The sequence below is a fragment of the Colletotrichum navitas genome (genome assembly GCF_030913465.1).
Source record: "Colletotrichum navitas strain CBS 125086 chromosome Unknown LY79scaffold_243, whole genome shotgun sequence".
Classification (NCBI taxonomy): Eukaryota; Fungi; Ascomycota; class Sordariomycetes; order Glomerellales; family Glomerellaceae; genus Colletotrichum; species Colletotrichum navitas.
The window spans coordinates 1-22,322 of NW_026850789.1; the positions used below are offsets into that span (position 1 = coordinate 1).

The 22,322-nt window shown below is 52.0% G+C and overlaps 4 protein-coding genes across 4 annotated transcripts; 3 read left to right on the plus strand and 1 right to left on the minus strand.

Annotated features, from left to right (window-relative positions):
* Nucleotides 1-556: 556 nt before the first annotated feature.
* On the plus strand, nt 557-1,867 carry LY79DRAFT_530911 (cytochrome P450; the record flags this gene model as incomplete). Its single annotated transcript, XM_060556216.1, has 2 exons — nt 557-773; nt 846-1,867. The coding sequence occupies 2 exons, from the start codon at nt 557-559 to the stop codon at nt 1,865-1,867; spliced, it is 1,239 nt and encodes a 412-aa protein (XP_060406819.1).
* An 868-nt stretch (nt 1,868-2,735) lies between these two features.
* LY79DRAFT_530906 (putative polyketide synthase) lies at nt 2,736-10,109 on the plus strand (the record flags this gene model as incomplete). Its single annotated transcript, XM_060556214.1, has 4 exons — nt 2,736-2,906; nt 2,966-3,110; nt 3,185-9,192; nt 9,249-10,109. The coding sequence occupies 4 exons, from the start codon at nt 2,736-2,738 to the stop codon at nt 10,107-10,109; spliced, it is 7,185 nt and encodes a 2,394-aa protein (XP_060406820.1).
* An 861-nt stretch (nt 10,110-10,970) lies between these two features.
* Nucleotides 10,971-14,387, minus strand: LY79DRAFT_595431 (peptidase S8/S53 domain-containing protein; the record flags this gene model as incomplete). Its single annotated transcript, XM_060561778.1, has 7 exons — nt 10,971-11,279; nt 12,167-12,399; nt 12,488-12,707; nt 12,765-12,880; nt 12,958-13,231; nt 13,291-13,590; nt 13,656-14,387. 7 exons carry the CDS (start codon nt 14,385-14,387, stop codon nt 10,971-10,973), a joined length of 2,184 nt encoding a protein of 727 aa, XP_060406821.1.
* A 4,203-nt stretch (nt 14,388-18,590) lies between these two features.
* LY79DRAFT_530907 (zinc metallo proteinase) lies at nt 18,591-20,973 on the plus strand (the record flags this gene model as incomplete). The annotated part of the gene is made up of 3 exons (XM_060556215.1): nt 18,591-18,698; nt 18,764-20,702; nt 20,753-20,973. 3 exons carry the CDS (start codon nt 18,591-18,593, stop codon nt 20,971-20,973), a joined length of 2,268 nt encoding a protein of 755 aa, XP_060406822.1.
* Between the last annotated feature and the right edge of the window lie 1,349 nt (nt 20,974-22,322).

Below are 22,322 nucleotides of genomic sequence, written 5' to 3' on the forward strand. Positions count from 1 at the left end.
GGGATGTGGGTGATGCTGAAGTAGGTCATGGAGACTGTTCACAAGGCGAGTGGTACCCTCATAAGCGGTATTTGCTCCTAGGCCCGCGTTGACTGTTAACTGCGGAATGTCAGCTTTAACCTCCAGTCACCTCCATTCAGCAGCATACGCACTTTATGTACTGCATCTCCAATCAAGACGACCCTTCCTTGGCTCCATTTCTTTGCTACACCTTCCTCCAGCGGCGCCAGTGTGGCTCTGACTCTCGAGTTCCACAGAGTCTGGAGCGTGTACCCTGGACTCAGAGTTGTGTTGCCATATTGATTGACAAGAGCCTGTGCGTCCTCGTCTGTGAAACGTGGGCAGTTTGGCATTCTCGTGACAGATGAGAGCTTCACGTAGAAGAACCAGAAGATAAGGCCAGGGACTCCGACTAGGCTGAATAATGAGTAGTAGTCATAGTAGGTAGTGTGTAATACACCGTCGGGGATAAGCGATGCCTCTTGGCTGTTGCGAGAGACGCCGAAAAGACACTTGTCCATTCCTGATGAAGCTGGTACAGAGGAGCTTGTATCAGATGTGGTTCTTCTTGAACACTCGGATCCTTCAAATAGGTCAGCCAGAGAAGGAGGCCAGCCGCGATATCGTGAGTCACATATTGCTGAAGCAGAGCGTGCGAGCTCTGCAACCGTTGATTGACCGGAACATGGCCATCCTGCTTCAACGCCTCGGCGAGTTTGCCACAAAAGGGACCCTCTTGAAGCTAGATGACGCTTTTGCCGCCTTAACCAACGGTAAGTCTTCGGCTAACCGCCATCTCTCAATACCTTGACGTGGAACTTGAGTGCTGATCAAGGACGGTGCAGATATTGTCCAGTACTACGCCTTCGGGAGGAGCGAGCATCGCCTCACGGCCTCAGGCTTTGACCTTTCTTTCAGAGATGCAATGCTGCAGGGCGGCAAAGCAGGCCACGTTCTGAAGCACTTCCCGTTACTTATGGGCATGCTACGCAAATTGCCTGACTCAGTGTTGGTTAAGCTAAGCCCGGCGATGGGTGCCTACTCGCAGCTTCAAACCGGCATCAAGCGCCAGGTTTCCGAGATCCAAGACGCGCACCGGACACAGGCGTACGAGAAGACGCGGCGCACCATCTTCCATGAGATCCTAAACAGCAAGCTCTCCCAATACGACAAATCGACTGACCGCCTCTGGCAGGAAGGTGAGGTTGTTGTGGCCGCGGGAACCATCACAGCGGCGTGGGCACTAGGCGTGTCGACGTTTTTTGTGCTTGAAACGCCTGCCATCCTGACGCAGCTGAAAGCCGAGCTCCAGGCTGCTATTCCTGATCCGTCGCAGCCACTAAGCCTTGTCGTCCTCGAGGGCCTACCCTTCCTAACGGGAGTGGTCCAGGAGGGTGTCCGCCTCAGTCACGCGATCTCGCACCGACTGCACCGCATTTGCCCAGATGAGATGCTCGTCTACCGCTCAAGCTTAGGTAATCGCGAGTGGCATATCCCCCCCGGCACGCCGCTCAGCATGACCAGCAACCTTGTCCACCATGACGAGCGCGTCTTCCCGGACTCGCACGCCTTCAAGCCTGAGCGCTGGGTCGGGAACCCTCGCCTCGACCGTTACTTGGTGTCCTTTGGCAAGGGCGGCAGAGCCTGCCTTGGGATTAACTTGGCGTACGCGGAGCTCTATCTCACCCTGGCGGCGCTATTCAGGGTATACGGTACAGCGCAGGTTCAAGGAAAAGATGATGTTGGTACGCTGGAGCTTTTTGAGACGACTGCTGCAGACCTGGTTATTACCAGTGGAACAGTCGTCCCTGTAATGCCCGAAGAGTCCAAGGGCTTGCGGGTGAAGGTCCACACGAAGTCCAAGTAGTTACCACATCAGCCCGTTTGAAGACTCGGAAGAGTGGCAAAGAATATAAGGTACGGGTTAAGTTTCCATGACAGGGCATAAGAGGGAAACCGTAGGCTAAGGATACTTGGTACCAGATCACCCAGCCAGATAGATCCGATAATTTGAGTATGCGATTAATTGAATGCTATTGCCTTCCATAAAAGCTCTTGTGTAAACTTCCCATTAGTGTAGATACATACACAGATACATACACGATGTAGACTTGGGTAATGGCTTCCGGGGGTTAACTGAACTGAGGAGATAGCACTCGAAGCGTTTGAAGAACCCCCTGTGTAAGTGAACAATCTTCAGCTACAGTAATTCGAGGCGAAATAGCCAGTCTCGTCACTGATTGCTATCCGCCCCGAGCATCAGAAATAGGTAATACCCCCGAGACGCACAAACAAGTGATACATTGAAATCCGACAAGGGTCTCGTGGTCAACGAACCGACCTATAGGCCTAATCCGCCACGGAAAGGTTTGACGGTAGAGCCAAGACTGGTGTGTGCAGAAAAGAGGAGCGCCTATCCAATATCCTGCCACACACCCGTCGGCAAGGCCGATGTAACTATATGCTGCCTGCATGCTGAGAGCTTACGCCCGGCTTCGCCTCCCAGCTACATAGAGTAGTAGAGTCTATATTCATGCCGGTCTGGAGTATGCCAATACCTTTGCCACGACGTAGCACACCCGTGAACGGGCCGTTGGTTCCCAGCGACCTCCCTTTATAATTTCACTCGCTTCCAGAGACGCGGATTCTCGCCGCTACTCAAACCCCAAAGAGCCTAGGTTTCCAAAGCGAACTCTCTCTGGTGCAACGAAATGAAGTTCACAACGAAGCCTGGCATGGAGCCGTTGGCCATCGTCGGAATGGCCTGCCGCTTCCCGGGTGATGCGTCAACGGTGGAGAAGTTCTGGGACATGCTCATCAAGGGGCAGACAGGACATTCTAAGGTCCCTAAAGACCGATATGACGCTGAGGCATGGTACCACCCTCACCACGAGAGACGAGGAGCGGTACGCAAATCCATGGCAATGATAAGATTAGGCGATGACCTAGAGCTGACCGAAAGCAGATACAGCCTCGAAGCGGCTTCTTCTTGCAAGAAAGCGCAGCAGGATTTGATGCGCCTTTCTTCTCTATCACAGCAAAGGAGGCGGCGGGAATGGACCCTATGCAGCGTAAGCTACTCGAGGTGGCTTATGAGGCGTTCGAGAACGGTACCATTTCCCCTTAAACTGGCATCAGGATGTGACGGGAGAGCACGTGGTAGACTGACAACTTTTGACAATAGCGGGAATGCCGATGGAAGTCGTGGCTGGCTCGCAGACGGGCGTATATGCGGGCTCGATGACAGACGACTACGCGCACATTTCTGCGGGCGACGAATTCGACCTGGCGCAGAACTCGGCCTCGGGCATCTCCCGGGCAATGCTTGCCAACCGAGTGTCCTGGTTCTTTGATCTCCACGGGCCAAGTATAACGCTCGACACGGCATGCTCGTCAAGTCTCTACGCGCTGCACCTGGCGTGTCAGTCACTTTGGCTTAACGAGACGAAGCAGGCGTTGGTGTGCGGCGCTAACCTCGTCTTGTCGCCCAACTACGTGGCGCAGCTCTCGGCCATGCACATGGTCGGGCCAGACGGCGTTAGCCACTCTTTCGATGCCCGTGCCAACGGCTACGCCCGCGGCGAGGCGGTTGGGGCGGTAGTGATCAAGACGCTCAGCCAAGCCGTGGCCGATGGCGATACTGTGCGGGCGGTAATTCGTGGAACCGGAGTGAACCAGGACGGCAGGACGGCCGGTATCACGGTACCCAGCGGCCGCGCGCAGGAGGCCCTGATCCGCCAGACCTACGCCCTCGCCAACCTGCCGCTTGATGGCACCAGCTACTTTGAGGCTCACGGCACCGGCACTCGGGCTGGCGATCCCGTCGAGCTCGGGGCTCTGCATGCGACGTTTGGTGCCGCCAAAGGCCGTGACGCGCCGCTTCTGGTCGGCAGTGTGAAAACCAACATCGGCCACACCGAGGGAGCCGCCGGTATCGCCGGCATCATCAAGGCCGTTCTTGCCCTTGAACGTGCCCAGATCCCGCCGATCGCCGGCTTCGACACCCTCAACCCTAGCTTGCGGCATCTGGTTGAAGATGGAGCCATTGTCCTTCCGCGGCACATGCAGCCGTGGCCGGGCTCTTCTGTACGGCGTGCCAGCGTCAACTCGTTCGGCTTTGGAGGCGCCAACGCCCACGCCATCCTTGATGACGCCTTGCACTTCCTTGCTAATCGCGGGCTTCCACCTCTCCATGCCACTGTCGGTGACGAAATCGCCGCAACCGAGTGGGACCTGCACCCGGCCGACGACCATAAGCTGTTCGTCTTCTCTACCCACGACAGGTCTGGTATCCATCGCCTGACTGCTGCATATGCCGAATTTCTGCGTCAGGAGCCTGCCGTGACGGCGGATGACCTGGCCTACACTCTCGGATCCCGGAGATCACGCTTCGACTTCCGCACCCATGTTGTTGCCCCCTCGCTCGCTGGCCTGGCCGCTTCTCTCGAAGAGCCGCTCCTGTCCGCAGTCCACGCTTCGCGTAACGACAATGTCATATTCATATTCACTGGCCAGGGCGCCCAATGGCCGGGAATGGGGCGCGAGCTGCTGCGAAACCGTGTCTTCTCTGCAAGCATCGCTCGCAGCCAGGCTATCCTATCTGACCTGGGGGCCGACTGGAAAGTGATTGATTTCCTCGACAACCCGGAAAACACACGGATTAACGAGCCGTGCTTCTGTCAACCAGTCTGCTCCATTTTGCAGTTTGCCTTGACCGACCTGCTTCGTCATTGGGATATCAGGCCCAAGGCCACCGTCGGCCATTCCAGCGGCGAGCTCGCCTCGGCTTATGCGGCCAGATTGGTCCGCTTCGAGGATGCTGTGCGCATCGCCTATTATCGCGGTGTCTACTGCGAAGCAGCCAGGCACCGACTCGGCTCCCGCCGTGGTACCATGTTGGCCGCCTCCTTGTCGGAAGCTGACGCACACGAGTATTTGAAGCTTGTTCCAAAAGATTCTGCATGGATCGGCTGCATCAATAGTGCTTCGAGCGTGACGCTATCTGGAGATGTCGAATCTATTGACCGTCTCAATGCCATACTTAAAGATCGCGGCAAGTTTGCTAGGAAGCTCCGAGTCCAGCTCGCCTACCACTCGCCACACATGCAGGCTGTCGCCGAAGACTTTATGAAGGCGATTGGGGATATCAAGCCCTGCCCTCCCTCTGACGTCCTCATGTTCAGCTCTGTTACCGGGGAGCTTGTCGAATGCCCCGAGTCAGTGGACGCCGTCTTTTGGACTAACAACATGCTCGCTTCGGTCAAGTTTAATTCTGCCGTCAGCAAGCTACTCCGCCATCGAATCCACGGTCGTCGAAACGAACCGATTCGCTGGACTGCAGCCGTCGAGGTCGGTCCACAAGCAGCCCTCAAGGGCCCCTTCAAGCAGATCGCAACAGCTTGGAGCGAAAAGGCTTCCAAGGACATACTATACACCAGCGTTCTGAGTCGCGGCGAGCACTGCATTAATACTGCCAAAGGTGCGGCCGGCCTTCTGTGGGCCGTCGGACACCCGGTCAATCTGGCTACGGTGAATGATGAGGACCACAAAGTCAACCTCAAGGTCGTGGCTACACTACCTCCATATACGTGGAACCATGACAAGGGTTTCTGGCACGAGCCATCCGCCGCACGGGCGGCGCGACTGCGAACATGGCCTCGAACCGATTTGCTAGGCGTGCCGATGCCCGGTCAGAACCCAATGGAACCAACGTGGCGCAACTTCTTATCCAGCGCAGAGTCCCCTTGGCTCAATGAACACGTCATTACCGGCACTACATTATTCCCTGCAGCCGGCATGCTTACCATGGCAATCGAGGCCGCATTTCAGATAGCTTCGACAGAGAGGGCGCTGTCTGCTATCCGGTTTCATAACGTTCATCTCAACAAAGGGCTTGTTATCCCGGCCGGAGACCAAGCTGTCGAGGTGTTTCTAAGCATCAAACAGCACGAGACGTTAGATGGCTGGTTTTACTTTAAGGTCCTCTCTCTGCGACCAGACGGCTCTTGGGACAAGCACTCGACGGGAGAGTTCGATATCATGTACAAGAACGGCGATACTTATGCCGCGCCAAGTCCGGAATGGGCGACGCACCAGGCAACCTTTCACGAAATCACTGCGCAGGCAACCGAGATTGATACTTATGCCCTTTATGACCAGCTTCAGAGTGTCGGCATTCAGTATGGTCCGTTGTTCAGAAACGTTGTCAGCGCCGCAGGCTTATCGGGCAAGCACAAGGGAGTCGCCACCATCTCTGTCCCTAACACAAAGTCGTCAATGCCTCACGCTCACGAGTACCCTCATTTGATCCACCCCGCAACCCTAGATGCCATTTTCCATCTGGTTTACGTGGCGATGAACGATGGGCAGCCGATCAAGGAAGCAGCTATTCCACAGAGCATCGGGGAGCTCTTCATCTCGGCTGATCTGCCCCAGAGGAACAACGGAAGATTCACCGGCTACTCGCACGTGGTCTCAACAGGTGCTCGCGGATTTCTCGGCAGCATCTTCGTCTCTGATGAGCACTGGCAGGAGCCCAAGGTCATTGTTCGAAACATGGTCATGACCAAGGTCTCCTCCAGTGCTCCAGGGGAAGCTCGGCCATCTATTATATGTCCGAAACGTGTTGCGCAGCTTGTCTGGAAAGAAGATGTTGAACATCTTATAGGGAGTCCAGCGGAGACCCTGATGGCAGCAAGATCGATAGAATACCGGGGGCTCGAGTCCAGCAGGGCCGCTGCCGAGCTGAGTGTCTGGTTAGACCGCCTTTGTCACAAGTACGCCGATCTCAGAGTACTTTTACTGTTACAAGGTCCGGCTGTCCATAGCGACTTTGTTGGCTTACTTGCCCGATTTGCGCCAAAGACTGGCCATCGAGGTCGCTTCAGGTTTTGTTCTGTCATCAGCGCCTCCGAAGAGTCCATCTGCCAGCTGGGTGATGAACTCGTAGGGGCCGATGTTGAGGTTCAATGCCAAGTTGTTGACACAGCAACCGTCCCACACTTTGGGCAGGGTGATAACCAATCCCCATTTGATCTTATCTTGGCGTCATCGGACATCGTCCTGAGCCGCGATTCACTCCGCTTTGCCGAGGATCCGCCCCATCTCTTCAAACAACTACTAGCTCCCGGGGGATATTTGACCATTATCGGTCACTGCAGCCCACCAAGCGAGATGGGTTACTGGAAGCACCTACTTACCGATAATGGCTTCAACTGTCTTATCGCGGCCATCGATTATACCGATTCAATGCTTCTGATCACCTCCATTCCTGATGAAGCTGGTACAGAGGAGCTTGTATCAGATGTGGTTCTTCTTGAACACTCGGATCCTTCAAAGCCAGCAAAGCTGCTGGCGGCCCAACTCTCGGAACAGCTGGTCGCTATTGGCATCAGAGTCAGCTCCTCCTCTATCTCACACGTCGGAGACCTGGGTTACAAGACTGTTATCTCACTTCTTGAGGTAGAGGAGCCATTCGTCATCTCATGGAACGCGCAAGAGTTTGAGTCGTTCCAGAAGCTTGTTTCCTCCGCACGCTACCTTCTCTGGGTCACGGCAGGCGGCCTCTTGACTGGGGATGAATTCTCTTTGAGGTTTTCTCCTACGACTGGTCTTCTACGAAGCCTACGGGTCGAGAAGCCACACATTTCTCTTCCGCATCTCGACCTATCTCCGGACATTGTTCTCGACAGTAGTAAGGCAGCTTCACTTGTAACTGCAGTTTTCAAGTCCACACTCCAAGCACGAGTAAATGAAAGAGCCGCTGAGACAGAGTACACCACGTCCAACGGTCTTCTTTTCGTCCCCCGTGTCGTTTCAGAAGATGCTCTCGATCAAGAATTGGAGCTCCATTCACCCAACGCCAGGAGTGTGCAGGGCCGCTTGCATGATGGCTGTCGCCGTAAGCTCATAGCATCTGTTTCCAATAATATCGAAAGTCTTCGTTGGGTAGAAGATGAACATTCAATACAAGAGTTGCAAGATTACGAGGTTGAAGTGCGCGTCAGCCATGTCCTGCTCGACTTTGTCAACAGTCCAGATTCTTCAGATGGAGAGACACCGACGTTCGGTCGTCAAGCAGTCGGATTCATCACAGATCTAGGTTCTGTGGATCAGAGCCTGAAGATCGGGCAGAGAGTCTTCACCATTGTTCCGAACGCGTTAAAGACGCACGTTCGTCAAATTCGCTCCCTCATCCAGCCTGTTCCCGCCTTCTTGTCTTCGGATGTTGCCTTATGCCTCACCTCAACCTTTGCAACTGCTTGGCATGCCCTTCACACTGCTGGAAGTTTCGCCAAAGGTAACTATGTACTTGTTGATGCAGCTGCACATAGTTTTGGCCAGGCAGTCATCCAGCTCGTTGAGATGTTCGGGGGCCACGTCATTGTTTCAGTCAGCTCGGAAGCTGAGAAGCGAGCGTTGATGGACAACTACAACATTCCCGAGGCCAGATTTCTGGGCACCCCCGGCTCATTTACAGCACAAGATCTGGCAACCCTAACCGATGGGAGGGGCGTAGACATTATCATCGGATCCAGCTCTGGTGTTGCACTCAGACACCTTTCGGCTTGCCTTGGGGAGGGCGGCCACTTTGTTAACGTTTACCGTACGGCTACATCGACAGATCTCGACCCCGATTTCTTCACGAGAAATGCCAGTTTCTCTTCAATCAATGTTGATACTCTTGCTCGGCACAAAGCTTTCGACACCGTTGCAAAGATTTTCCAGCTCACGCATACCAATATGATTGCTAGACACCACTCTATGAAAACGTACTCGGTTGCAGAAATCGACAAGGCTTTGGCTGCAGTTCGATCAGATAAGAACGAATGCTCTATTGTTGTTTCGTTCGATGAGGGTGTTATCGTACCTCTCATGCCAACTCTGCCACCAAAGCTCATGCTGAGTTCGGACGCCAGTTACGTCTTGTCTGGTGGACTTGGAGCACTTGGACTCGGCATTGCTGGCAGTTTGATTACCCGAGGCGTTCGCCATCTAATATTCCTATCCCGTTCTGGGCCTTCAACTGTGAAGCAGAAAGCCGCCATCAGAGACTTCAAAGAGCGCGGATGCTCTGTCCATACGATACAATGTGATGTTACAGATGAGGTTCAAGTGAAGCTTGCAGCCCAGTCCTGCGAGTTGAGCGGCTGGAAGGTCAAAGGTATCATCCAGTGTGCCATGGTGCTACAGGTAATCACACAACCGCGAGTCTATGGGCCTATCAAGACTGACGATTAAAACCTCAGGACTCTGTATTTGAGAACATGGATTATCAAAGGTGGTGTGCCACAATCAACCCTAAGGTTAAGGGCACCTGGAACCTTCATTGTCTGTTCCCTCGAGAGCTAGACTTCTTCGTCATTCTTTCTTCCATGTCCGGTGTGATCGGAAACGCTGGCCAAGCAAACTACTCGGCTGGAAACACATACGAAGACTCGGTAGCCCACTACCGACGAAACATTGGACTTGCTGCCACATCCCTCGACGTCGGTCTTGTGACCGACGCTAGCCACTTTGGCAAAGGCTCCACCTTCAATTTAACTTCCGAGGAGTATCTGAATAAGTACAAACACTGGACCTCAGCCCAGGTCACGAGTCGAGAGCTTGAGATTGTGCTTGCAGCGGCCATTCGGGCAACGTCTCTTACTAACGGCAAACCTTTCGCACCGCAGCTACTCGTAGGTATTACGGACGGCATTCAGCGCGTTCAAGAGCCGGGATGGCCTCGGGATCGCAAGTTCGATCATCGCGTTAGCCAGAATGTTACAACAGACTCTCGAAGCGTACGAGAAGCTTCCACCGGTCAGAAAATGCGGTCTGCGAAGACAGTCAACGAGGCTGCACAGGCTGCTGAGGAAGCGATCAGAACATACATCGCAGCTTCGATCACGGCGCAACCCGATGACATTGATGTCGGCAAGGCTCTTTTCACGTTTGGTGTTGATTCGCTTAAAGCGATAGAAGTCCGCAACTGGATATTTGCAGAGCTCCAGGCGGATGTCTCCGTCTTTGATGTGTTAAGCCAAACGCCGATCAGCGACATGGCCTTTTTGGTTGCTGGTAGATCTTCCCTCGTTTCAGACGAGATAAAAAGAGATATTGTTTAGGTAGTAACTCACCGGCCCTACATACAAGCCATCCCGACATCTAAGCCATCGAAACAAGCTACATCGTTAAGATTTTGACATTATCATAATATAACACTTGCTCTCAATTGCCAAACAATGCCGATTTTCCTCAACTGTATATGAAATATGCCATAAGGCAGTACACTGAATCTAAGCTGTTAAGGGCCTTCAAGGTATAGCTACTAGCTGTCCTACTTGCTAGCCAGCTTGCAACTAGAGTGTACTGTATAAGATCTTTTTGTATTAATTGTATTGGGGTAGGTAAAGACTACTATCCTTATTAGTATACAGTGTTTATCCTAGCTCTAAGGAAATCAAATAACTGCTTATTATGTCTATACTTACAAATTCCTTAGTAAATCCTTTATCTACTAGTAAGTTAAAGGACTAGTAAAGTGTATAAATAGGTAATTTTTAGTGGCCTCTAAAGAGGAAGTGGATAGAGTAAATGGTAGAAAGAAACCTATCTATTATTGCTAGGAACATGACGATGTACAGTACGTACCGGTACGAAGGTACAAGTAGGTAGGTAGGTACCTGTTTATTCAGGGCGATCCACTGTGGCACTCTGTACTCGACGGTACTGTACGTACCCGAAGACAGTTCGTGCCCAAAGGAGCAGGTAGGTACCCTTCTAGATACCGAATTAGTCCATGGACATGATTGTAAAGCTTCAAGTTGACTCTCTGTCTTGTCTCGAATGTTGAGGTGCCTTGGACACCTATAAAGGTCGTCTACATCCCCGTCCAAAATCTTCTCCATCTCCTCCTTCATCATCCCTTCAGCCTAGTCACTTCAGAAGCTTTTATTCTCTTTTGCACTTAAAACTGTCCACCCCCCTTATCCAACATGTACGGCTCCTATATCTTGACCGGCCCCATTGCCACTGTCTCCGCCATCGACGTCTACGGCTACTGCAGGGACGTCTTCCGCAGCATCGGGCTCCGGGCCATCCCGACTGACTGGGGGATCAACGGCAGTGGCTTGACCGGAGGCGACTGCCGAGATTTCAGATACGTGGCGAGCTCCAACGGAGAAGAGAACGTCTGTGATGGCGGCAGCTTGTATTCTGGCGGCAACTGTCAGTTCACCGGCAAGAAGCGCTCCGACGTCGCCAGCGAGGCAGCCCCACCACTGAAGGCTGCGTTTCTATCCAAAAGGACAATTCGATAGTAGTTCAGAACGGCGTCAATTACGACCTGGCTGGCCTCGACGATGCTCTTTACACTGAAATAGTAAGCAAATTCACGAACCCCATTTTCCATCCGTCTCGAGTCTAAAAATACTAATATTCTCCTGTGGTTTAGTAAGCTATCAAAGCCCTTTAAATCGTTCTCTTCCAAGCATCTACCCTCTCTTTAATGCCCCTTTTACTAATCTCATTCCGAATAGCATGGCCATCTTCGAGAACCGTGGAAACTCGACTGATATCCCGGTCAAGTTTGATGCGTACAAAGCGGGGTAAAAGAATAACAGCCTCTGCTCAGCGAGTTAGATGATCTTCGGATCGTACTTCCTTCAATATGGTATCTTCTTTACTATGGTGGATAAATATTCGGAGACAGTGTTAGACTCTTATATCGTTAGGTAGTCATTTCAACAATGTTCTATCCGGCTATTCACAAAAGTGGAAAAGCTTTCTCAAGTCAAGTGATGATGGATCTTCTTCCTTACTCCTTGGAGGTTTACAAGCTATGAGCCCTTTGTCATATCCTGTACCCATCACATGCCCCCCTGCAGGCCTCAGCACCCTCTGGAGGTGGGCACCGCGCGCCATCCGGGACTTCATTATTGGCCCCACCAGAGACCCCTTGCCCCCCAACATAGCATGTGCCAAGGTCGTTCTGACATGGGTTACCAGGACCAGGACAGCAGTATCCAAAGGCCGCGATGTCAAAATTGTAACAAGCAACAGGATGCACCACGGCCGAGGTTGTAGTTGTTGTCGGTAATTCCACTGACACTGTTGTGGAAGGTAGAGGAGCCGGGGGAGGGGTAGGCGTCAGAGTAGGCGGAATGATCGTCGATGACGCAACAGCCGAGCAAGCTTCGCCGCTGAGGTCTTGCCTCTTGAACTTGGCGCTGCTGCGCCGAGAGCTGACGGCCCCTTGGCCGTTGAACGCCACCTGCCCTCCGCCTGGCACTCTCTGATACGCCATGTCCACGAGGATCTTCTTCATGTTTTCCGCTACCTTTCCGGCTTGGTACAGCTCCGGGTGTTCTCCTAGAGCAAGTAGATAGGCTGCGAGACCAGCCACTGAGGGGGCGGCTACATACGCACATCTTAGTAAGGCTATTGTTCTCGCGGTGCATATGGCCTAGTTGTTCTTCGGGGATGGGAGGCTGCAGCTGCTTACCGTACGATGTACCATCTAATTTCTGCGTTCCAAAGAAAAATGAGTTGGCAGCACACTGGACCTGGACGCCGGGTGCCATAACATGGACCAGGGATCCTCCCTGGGAGAAGGAGGCGTTCTTGCCTGTGTTGTCAACAGCTCCAACGTTGATGATCGGCACACCAGCCGCGGCCATCAAGGCAGGCCAGGCATCGACGTCGAGTGCAGCCACTTTTCCGTCCTACAATACATGGGTTAATCTTGTGGCCGGACAAGTGTCTTGAGAGTTGGCACGCACATAGACTTCATCCCGGTCGTCATTTCCTGATGCCGTGATAAAGATGACATCTTCCCTAATCATTTCTTTGACGTAGTATTCTATCATCTTCTTCTGGAATGGCGATGGGTTATCCACTGCGGAGTATATTAGCCGCCGGCTTTTAAAGTGTAGATGTATCTGTCATCAGCGTGTGAAATCGGAATACACGTACGTGACCGCGAAAAGTTCACCACGGCTTTACCCTGTAAATTGTTTTTTCTTATGTCTGCCAAGACCTGGTTGAGTGCGTCGAGCGTATCGTCTGAGTTAGTTGAGGCTTTCACGATGACGAGATTAACCTGCTTTGCGACCCCGTACTTGGGTCCATTGACCTTGGACCCAGCACAGCTTCCATGACCGCCGGGGTCGACGTCCTCTTTGACGGATTTGGCAGACTGGGAGCCTCCGAAGAGCCAGCGCGGCTTCACGGCCATTCTAGTGTATTCCTGTGTGTTACATCATGTTATTCAATGCCCCGCAGAAGCATAGACGGGTACATGCTTACGCTGTTCTTGGTGTAATATCCGGTGTCCACGACGTAGACGGTTGTACCAGTTCCTGCACTGTCATCATACGTGTAGCTCTTGAGCGCTGCTAGGTCGACCAGTGGAGGCTGCGAGAACATGATGAGCTCCGTTGGGGCGTTGTCTTGCTTCACTACGGCGCGCTTTCTGATTCTCCCGAGCTTATCCAGGGACTCCATCCACCATTTCTCGTGGACGTCTTCATCCCGCTTGCTGTTCGGAACTGGCACGGACTTTCCCGTGTTCGTATCAAACTGCACGACGGGCTCAATACCGCCGACCTAAATAGCGAATCACTTAAAGGTCCGAGAAAGCTGTACAGAACATGGGTTATAATGCTACATACCAAGGGATTACTGGAGATAGTTCTCTGCTGCGTAGATGTAACGTCGGCGCTCACAAACAAGACCGTCAAATCTTCCGTCTCCCGATAGTTGCCCTTGCCTAGTTCCTTGTCCAGGAGTGAAATGAAATCCTTTTTCTCCTGTCTTGTGGCCCCATCCTTCGGGAAAATGAGGCACGGCGTGGGGGTTCCGCTCGGCACTGAGCTCGTAAAACTAGTGCTCGTTGACGCCGTGCTTTTGGGTGGATTCGAAGTAGGCACAGAGCTGGGTGGCTTTATTGTGTCATTGGGTTGACGCCCTCCTTTGGAGAACTGGCTGTTACGGTTGCGCCAGCCGCGACGGCAACAGGCGCTGCCGCCGAGCCTGCGACCGTGAAGAAGACACCTCCAGGCCCCCCCACCACAATTTTTGCCGGCAGCCACAATGACGGTGGCGCCATCGCTGACTGTTGTGGTTGCAGGTGCTACGCTCGTCGTCGTTGTTGATGAGACGGGGAGAGTGGTCATTGGCGGGTTCGTCGGCGCAGGAGATGGGCCACGGGATGTTGGGACCTCTGAAGGGTGACTTGAAGGGGGTATCGACGACCTCACAGATGTTCCGTTCGTAATGGGACTGGCTCGCCCGAGGATATGAACAGCACCGTGGTGCGATTTCCTATTGAGGTCGGCTGCTATCGCCGAGAAAGAGAGAAAACTCGAGCTGAGGAGTACATAATGACAGATATCAAACTTCATGCTCGATTAGTGAAAGGCAGGCGTCCAGGAATGAGTGTTAGGCAGGTGATGGTGGAAGCCTAGATAATGGAAGTCTCTGGGGAGTTGGGCTATAATTATCATAGACATCATGGTTCAATAGCGTGTGTGTATCACCATGCACTCCTTGATAAGCATTCTCATACATTTGATACATACTCCGTATAGATGCTAGGGAACCTTGTTACAGTAAAATAGTTTTAAAGTATCCCCTCAAGAGCGATGAGGCCCCATCTCCACTGTGGGCACCAATAATGACCCCGCAAAGGTCAGAATATGTATAGTACCTCGATTTACGCCTATGCCTATGCCAGAGGTACCAGCAATTTCCCTCCTTACAAAGAGCCACATTACAAGTTAAGCGACCACGACAAGACTTTCTTAGCCTTGTCCAGCCAGACAGTACTATTATCGTAGCGCTCTAGTAGGTAATTTTGGGTACAGGCAATAGCAAGGTTACCTAGGCAGACCTTAATATAGTCCTGTATTTCTCTAGTAGCTCTAGTAGACTTAGTAGGTATAACGGAGGTCACAGAGGTATTAGAATGAGAAGACATCTTTAAATAGTTAATAATATTGATTTTGGTGGTGTTACTATACAAAATAACATTGAGATAAATGGTGTTGCGTTATGTATTCTTGTCATGTGCGCGTAGTGCAGAGAAATAAGTAGAGATGGGGCCTTATCGCTCTTGAGGGGAGGGATAAGATGAACAGGCTTTAGTACGTCTCACATTAATTAGCGGTAGTGGAATATTTGTTATAAACTTGCAGATTGAATCCCTGGTCATGTGCATAGAATATTAATTTTAGAGACTCTGCTTCAAAGGAGCATCCTTGACCCAGGTCAGGTACCAGGCAACCGGTATCAATCTGCACAGGGTTTAACCCTTCAACACGTGGCAACACTGACCCACTCTAATCGCATCTCTACTCCGCACTACGGAATACAGATGACCATTTGTCAAATTTGTCAAGCAGAATAAACCTTATGTCACGATAACCTCATGTATTTCCACCTTCTATAACAGCCCTGTCAGGTGCTGTTGCACGTGCTGTTTCACTTGCCTTTATATAGGACATCACTTTCGTTACTTCTAGAATTAAGCCTTTTAGACCTGAATTCCCATATGCCCTGCTGTGTGCTCTAACTCGTGACACATTACTACAAGCAGATCATTTCTTATCAGCTACTACTATGTACATATCAAATCTCAGCATAAACCTACATCCTGCACATTTCATGGCAGTGCTCCACAATGACTTTTTGTACCCGATCGTCACGCCCCTCTTTTTAGAGTTTGTTAGGTATTCTATCCCAGGGGAAAATGTCTACCGCTAATCTTATATCCTCAACAAGGTGACTTGCAACAAATGCTTTTCGCTTTTTATCAAGTCTTCTACCTGGTCTGTAATATAAAGGCAATTGATATACGGGCACCCCAAAATTAATACACAGGCATACCTCTTACACAGGCACCCCTATATGTGCCTCTCATTGGTCCAAAAAAAAAACAGTACATTCCCGCAAAGGCGGTAAACGTAATCTCACTAACACCTCCACTATTGCACTTCACTATTAATGGGCTGCCGTTAATGGGCTGCGATGGACTGCCATTAATGGACTGCGATGGGCTACCTCCTGTGGGCCTGGCAGATTTGGTTGCACTAACAATGATTCTTTAGACCAATGGGAGACACGTATAGGGGTGCCCGTGTAAGAGGTATGCCCGTGTATGAATTCTAGGGCGCCCGTATATCAATTACCAATATAAATTCCTATTGTGTGTCTTGCCCTACAACCGAGTACGCTAGAATATGGAGTATTAACTCCCTTACCGTAGATATTAGACAGCCCCATTCCCTGCGCAGGGTTCTAAAATATCAACAGTACTATTTTCTATTAACTTGCAACTGTCATCAGTATGCGGCGTGACTCAATGCGCAAGGTTTTCAACGACCTAGGTGGAAGAGTTCGGAGTCATTGTGTGGCTTGTAACCGGCGCGACCTTGATGGTAGATGTTAATCTTGCGCAGCTTCACCGATGAGATGTCAAGCACCGGAAGATTGTGCATACACATCTTTAAGGGCTGTTGACATTTTGTGGGAGGTTGCCGCGGCAGCCAACACACAGCCATAATCAGAGACTGCAGCTTCTGTCAAGAAATGCTAGTGAGGATGCGTTTTAGCAATAGGATCTAGACAGAAGAGAATCAATGAAGGGAAGTAGATATTGTGTTAGCACCCACCAACAGTCCGTAGACAGTCATAACTTGACATCTGCTAGTAATTTAGTCATTACCTGCCATTGGCCAAGATTACTGCTTATCTTATCTCACGTAATCGTCGCTAAGCAGGGAAAGTGTCCTGGGGGCATTTTTGGAGGACATCACGCCACCCGAGTCATGTTGTCTTCCCATAGTAGGGGTCGAATCCGGCGGATAGGCTAGCTGCAGCGCTCTCACTCTGGTCCGGGATGACGCCCTCGAGACGGAGGATGGTGCGGTCAAGCTGGGGCTGCGCCCAGGCGCCGCACCGGCTCGGCGCGTAGGGATCGTTGCCGAAGAACTTAATGTAGATCCATGACACCTCTTGGGTGCGGTGCTGGAAGGGCAGGTCAGCGGGCACCGAATGTAAGCATACTGATTGATGCAGATGACTTACTGGACCGTGGTTGCAGACGGGAAGAGCGGGCTTGCCAAAGCCATGCCAGTACATCCTCATCCCGTCAATGACGTCGTTCTGAAGGTTGGACCAGGCGTCTCACTTCTTCTTGTCCAGCTTCTCCAGCTTCTTCCAGAGCGCCTTATCCTGGGCGCGCATTTGGTCCAGGGTGATATTTTTGCAAGTGTGGATCTTTCCTAACCAGCAACTGTATTCCTTCTGCTCCTTGTCGTTGACCATGTTGATGACCTCATCCAGATCCGAGCCAAAGCTCGGGAAAAACGACTCGACCATCGGCTTGTCCTTGCCCTTGCCCCCTTCTTCTTCGGATTAAGGCGTGTCATCTCCTCATGGTAGTAGGCGACGTCCTGGGGGAGGACCTTCTCAATATTGAGGTGCTTCGTTTCGACGACCAGATCTGGCGACGAGTTGTACAGGAGCCAGTACGGGTAGCGGGTGGAAAGAATGCTATGGTTGCTCCTGAATGATTCCCTTTGGCCGAAGTCGGCGATCATGAAGAAGATTAGTGCCAGACCTGTTGCTCGTGATCAGCCTGGCAAGCTCTCGTAGCTTTTCTCAATCACGTACGTACTTGGGTGTCCGTGGTCCTCTCTCACAGACATGATGAAGTACTCGGGCTCGAGGTTGAAGAGATTGGAGTGAGTGAGTCGCATTTGAAGATCCTGTTGACAATGAAACTCTACGGTACCATTAACCGCACTCCAATGGGAGTGAGCACAGTGCGCCTTGGACTCCTCTAGACGTTCAACGTTTGTGGCCCCACTTGACGCTTGCTAGATGCATTGCTCCGTTTCTTCGGATGTATTGCCTAAGGTGAAATATACGTGTTATTAGATTTCTTCTCTTATTTGGGTAGGGAAATCTACTCTAAGTGCGCTACTAGCATTTTACCTAGCGGTATTGCATATTTTGGCGTATCGGATGAGGGCCCCACTTTGCTCACGCTTCAAGTCTATGCCTTTCAGCACAAGGACGCCTAGGTACTTGAGCGTCGCACGGGCCAGAAAAAAGCCGGTTACTCAGGATGGAAATTATGTAAGCAATTTGATATGTCATTGGCCGTCAGCTCTTGCTATTCCCTGTGGCCGCCAGGGCACTAAGATAGGTAGCGCTCGTGCTCAACAGGATGACACTAAACCACGTGCTGCTGCCTGGGGAGGTGGAATCCGGGGCTGGGGAGTTTATGCAGGCGGCCCTGGCGGACCAACCAGACGGCAGTTCTGCCTAAAACCCATGCCGTGTCTGTGAAGCTATCCCCGACATCGAATGTCGGAAGGAGCTTCACAAGAAGACGTGGACGTATATTTAAGAGGGAATAGAGGGTTCCATTGAAGTAGAATCAAACTCATTTCTCACCACCTCAAGACTCACTGTCATCACTTTTTCCAAGACTCAGCTCCTCGTTGTCAATCTACCTGCGCCGCTGACTACGTAACTACGTGCAGTGAACCAATTTCGATAATAACACTAACACATCAACCGTCGAAATGCGCTCCCCAATGCCCCAAGCCAAGCGGCAGTGTGTCCAAGTCCCCCGAGAGACCGCTGCTGATACGAAGTCGCCACTCACTATCGAGAACTTGCACGATGGTGAAACCGTCCATGAGGTAATTCATACCACCTTGTGGCTAGCCACCTTGTTCATATGGCACTAACACTATCCCTCTCAAAGAGATGCATTATCATAAAGGGATACTACACCACTACTATGCCTTGGAACGACTTTATAACAATCTCATCATCCGACGGCAACACCAAGACATTCCCGTCCCAAACCTGGCCGCTCGTCGCCTCCTGCTTCAAAGCCATGGCCCTCCTCTCCCCCGGCAGAAACATCCTCACAATCACCCGCTGTTCCACTGACACCGAGAACCCTGCCCCCTCAACCCTTACCCTCAACTACATCCCTCTCCTCCAGACGCCCCCCTTGCACCTCGCAATCATGATTGCCAAAGACTCTCCCCTCCTCATTGACTGCCCGCCCTCCAAATACGGCCCCTTGTCAACGGCGCACTCCTCCCTCGACGCCGCTGTCGCCAAGATGCGTATGGCAGCCTACATGTGGCAGGCTTTCACCGCCGAGGATATGCGCATGAAGGGTCTCGGCCGGCGATCTTTCCGCCTCGAGGAGGAGTTCGCCGCCGATACGACCAGCCAAGTCTTCATGTCCTCTTACGATGACTCGTCGGCGATCATGCGGTCCACTGCAAAGGTGCACATCGTCCGTTCCAGCAGGACCGTCGCCGAGCTCCGTGACGCAGATGTCGCTCAGCAGAATGAGGCGGGGCGCAACAGGAACAAGTTATTCGACTACTTCCTTGACGCCCTGGCGTCCTACGGCGGGCCTTTTGAGACCTCCTTACGCCCCGTCGTCGCGGGTATGCTTCTTGACTCCCACTTCTCCACAAAGCAGCATATGATTCTCGGGCACGCCGCACTGGGATGCCACAACCCCGAAGGCGTTTCGCTCGGCATAATGGGCAGCCACCTGGCCTACTCGTTCCCGCGCTTCCTCGAGGAAGTGGTGGAGTGCCTGCTGGATACGCGTGCACCCGGGCGGACGGTGGGCAACGACAACGATGAATGCCACTCGTTCTGGGAGGCATGCTGCGTCGGACAGGGTGCGTTTCTGCACGAGGTCGGGCACGCGTTCGGGGCGCCACATACCACGGGAATCATGGCTCGAGGGTACTCGCGGCATTGGGCGCGGAACTTCTTAGCGAAAACGGCGCAGGCGGCCCATGAACGTGAGGAAGAGGCCTGGCTCGTCAACGGCGACGCGAACGCACAGAATGATGCGACGTGGGATCTGAGGGATGCGCTCTCTTTCCGGATGCTACCTCACTTTTGGATGCCGGGAGACAAGAAGGTTGCGGCGGAGGCCAGAGCGAGTGCGCCTTTTGTGTCAGTGGTGAATCCGGAGAGTGATACGGATGACGCCGGAATCGAGATTTATTGCGCGGCGGGAATTGCGACGATCAGTTTTAACGGGGAACTGGAGGAGGAGCCTCATGTGGCGGAGCCGTACAAAAAAGTGGTTTTTGGCCGCAAGGAGTTGGAAGGGAGATTCGACCCGGAGGAGGAGTTGAAGGTTTACGTGCTGGGGATGAATGGAAAGACCAAGACGGTACGGAACCTGTGGAAGGCGTTTGCCACGGAGCACATCCGTATCCCTGGGTCGGACATCGTGTTGCGCAAGAGGTCTGTGACGAGCAAAGATCTGGAGGAGTCGGATGAGGGTGACGACAAATTTTGGAGCTGGGCGACGTTGCTCACGAGGAAGGACACTGACGGCAACGTCCTGCGTGCGTCGAACATTGACGTACGGACGGGGTGCATCCTTGATGGCGCGTACGTTGAGTTTCCCGACGGCACCAAGGTCAACTGCGGACCCAGAATCAGCAGTTGGGGAAGGGGTGGTACCAAGCATGAGTTTGGTGGGCACGCAGCCGAGAACGTGCGGATGCCCAATGGCAAGGAGATCGTCAGCGTTGAAGTTGCGAGGGGAAGCCACATTCTGTATGGGATGAGGATTCACTTTGAGAACGGGACGGCTGGCGGCGCGCTCTCGGGGTATACGGATGAGCCGCGAGAGGAGACCCTGGCACTGGGTAAGTGACTGATAAGACCAACTTTGGTTCTGACATTAACGAGGGAACAGAAGTTCAGGCTGGCGATAGAATCGTTGGGTTCTATGGGCGCAGTTGGTGGGGAAAGCATTTTGATGGACTTGTCGAGTTTGGCATAATTACCGCACCGAAGGGCGTTGATTTACCGGACCAAGTCTACAAGATGAAGGAGTTACAAAATACTGATGGCGGTCAAAGTGTGAGCATCACCGGTCGCGGCTTTTGGAGAGAACTTGACACTGACACAAGCTAGGCTAAGTATCTTCGAGACGATCAGGCTAAGTATGATGGTGACAGTCAAGAATGGACTCAGACTGAGGACGAAAATATAAATTAATAGTACACGGACCAGTCAGATGGAATACCCTAACTCATAGAACCTTGACTTAGAAACATACAAGGCTAAATCATATTATCATGATGCCAACGGCCGAGAAGCAATGAGTGCGGTGACTGATTTTGTATTCTTTGCTTTAGATGGACACTAACAGTATGTTGTCAGTTATCTGATATCCCATGGAGCTGGCTAGGGTCTATCCAGCAACCCTTGGTCGGCGCTCAGAACTCTGTAGTGAGCCTTATGCACAAAACGCCTAACTCATTCAAGCTATAGAGGCACGAATATCACTTTGCGTGGCTTTGTGGCGCTATGCACGTTAGCTTGTAAACGAAGGGATTTGGTTAGCATCTTTATTGAGTATTTTCAAATAGGAAACGGTTATGCGACTTTGCTAAATATTGGACGATAATCTGGATGCGTGTGATTGGAATGACCGCCTATAGGTCCGCTCAAGCTTTTGCATTGTATGGCCTATTCTAAATAATAGTCAGTGTAGAGATTAGAACCAAGAAAACAACACTTGCCGCAATCCTCTGTCACTTATCTTCAATCTGAGGTTCCGGTCTTACCAAGTTCCGCGATTCCGCGATTCCTCGATTGATTGAATATTGGCATAATTAACATGATCCGTCTTGCATTGATGAGTGTTGATTCTCAATTCTATTTCCCAGAAAGGGGCTTATTCAGCAGTTGCCCCAGTAGTCTTTCCGGTTCAGACGAGGATGGCCGGGTTGGACGTGGTCAAGAGTTCAGCCTTTCCAGCATCTTTTTGCTGTTAATTTGCCAACGAGTTTCTCCGCTTTTATTCCGTCAACAGGCTCCTTTGGCGCAAATGTATCAAGCCTGCCAGGATCACCAGTGTGCCCATCTCTCGGGGATCCAAGTTGGTATTCTTGCCCTGGTACCTCAATCGCGACCCCAAACACTTGGGGATTGACGCCCGTGTCTTTAATTCGGATCACTAGATTAAAAGTCCCTTTACAGGCGGCACAAACCATCCGTATTCTTTCCTGACTTTGGAGGAGGGCCAAGGCACTGCATCGGCGAGCAATATGGCCACGACCGGCTCCGCGCGTCATTTCCGCCTACGTCGGCCGCGACGAACTCTTGCTACTAGACCTGCTCAACGGCACAGACAATGGCACTGAGATTGCAGACAGCTTTGCCTTGACGCTCATTAGAGTTTTGGAAAGGTGGAAGTTGCCAGTTAGAAAGATTACTGTGTGCTAGGTATTAGTCGTCGATAGGTTGTAACAGGCAAA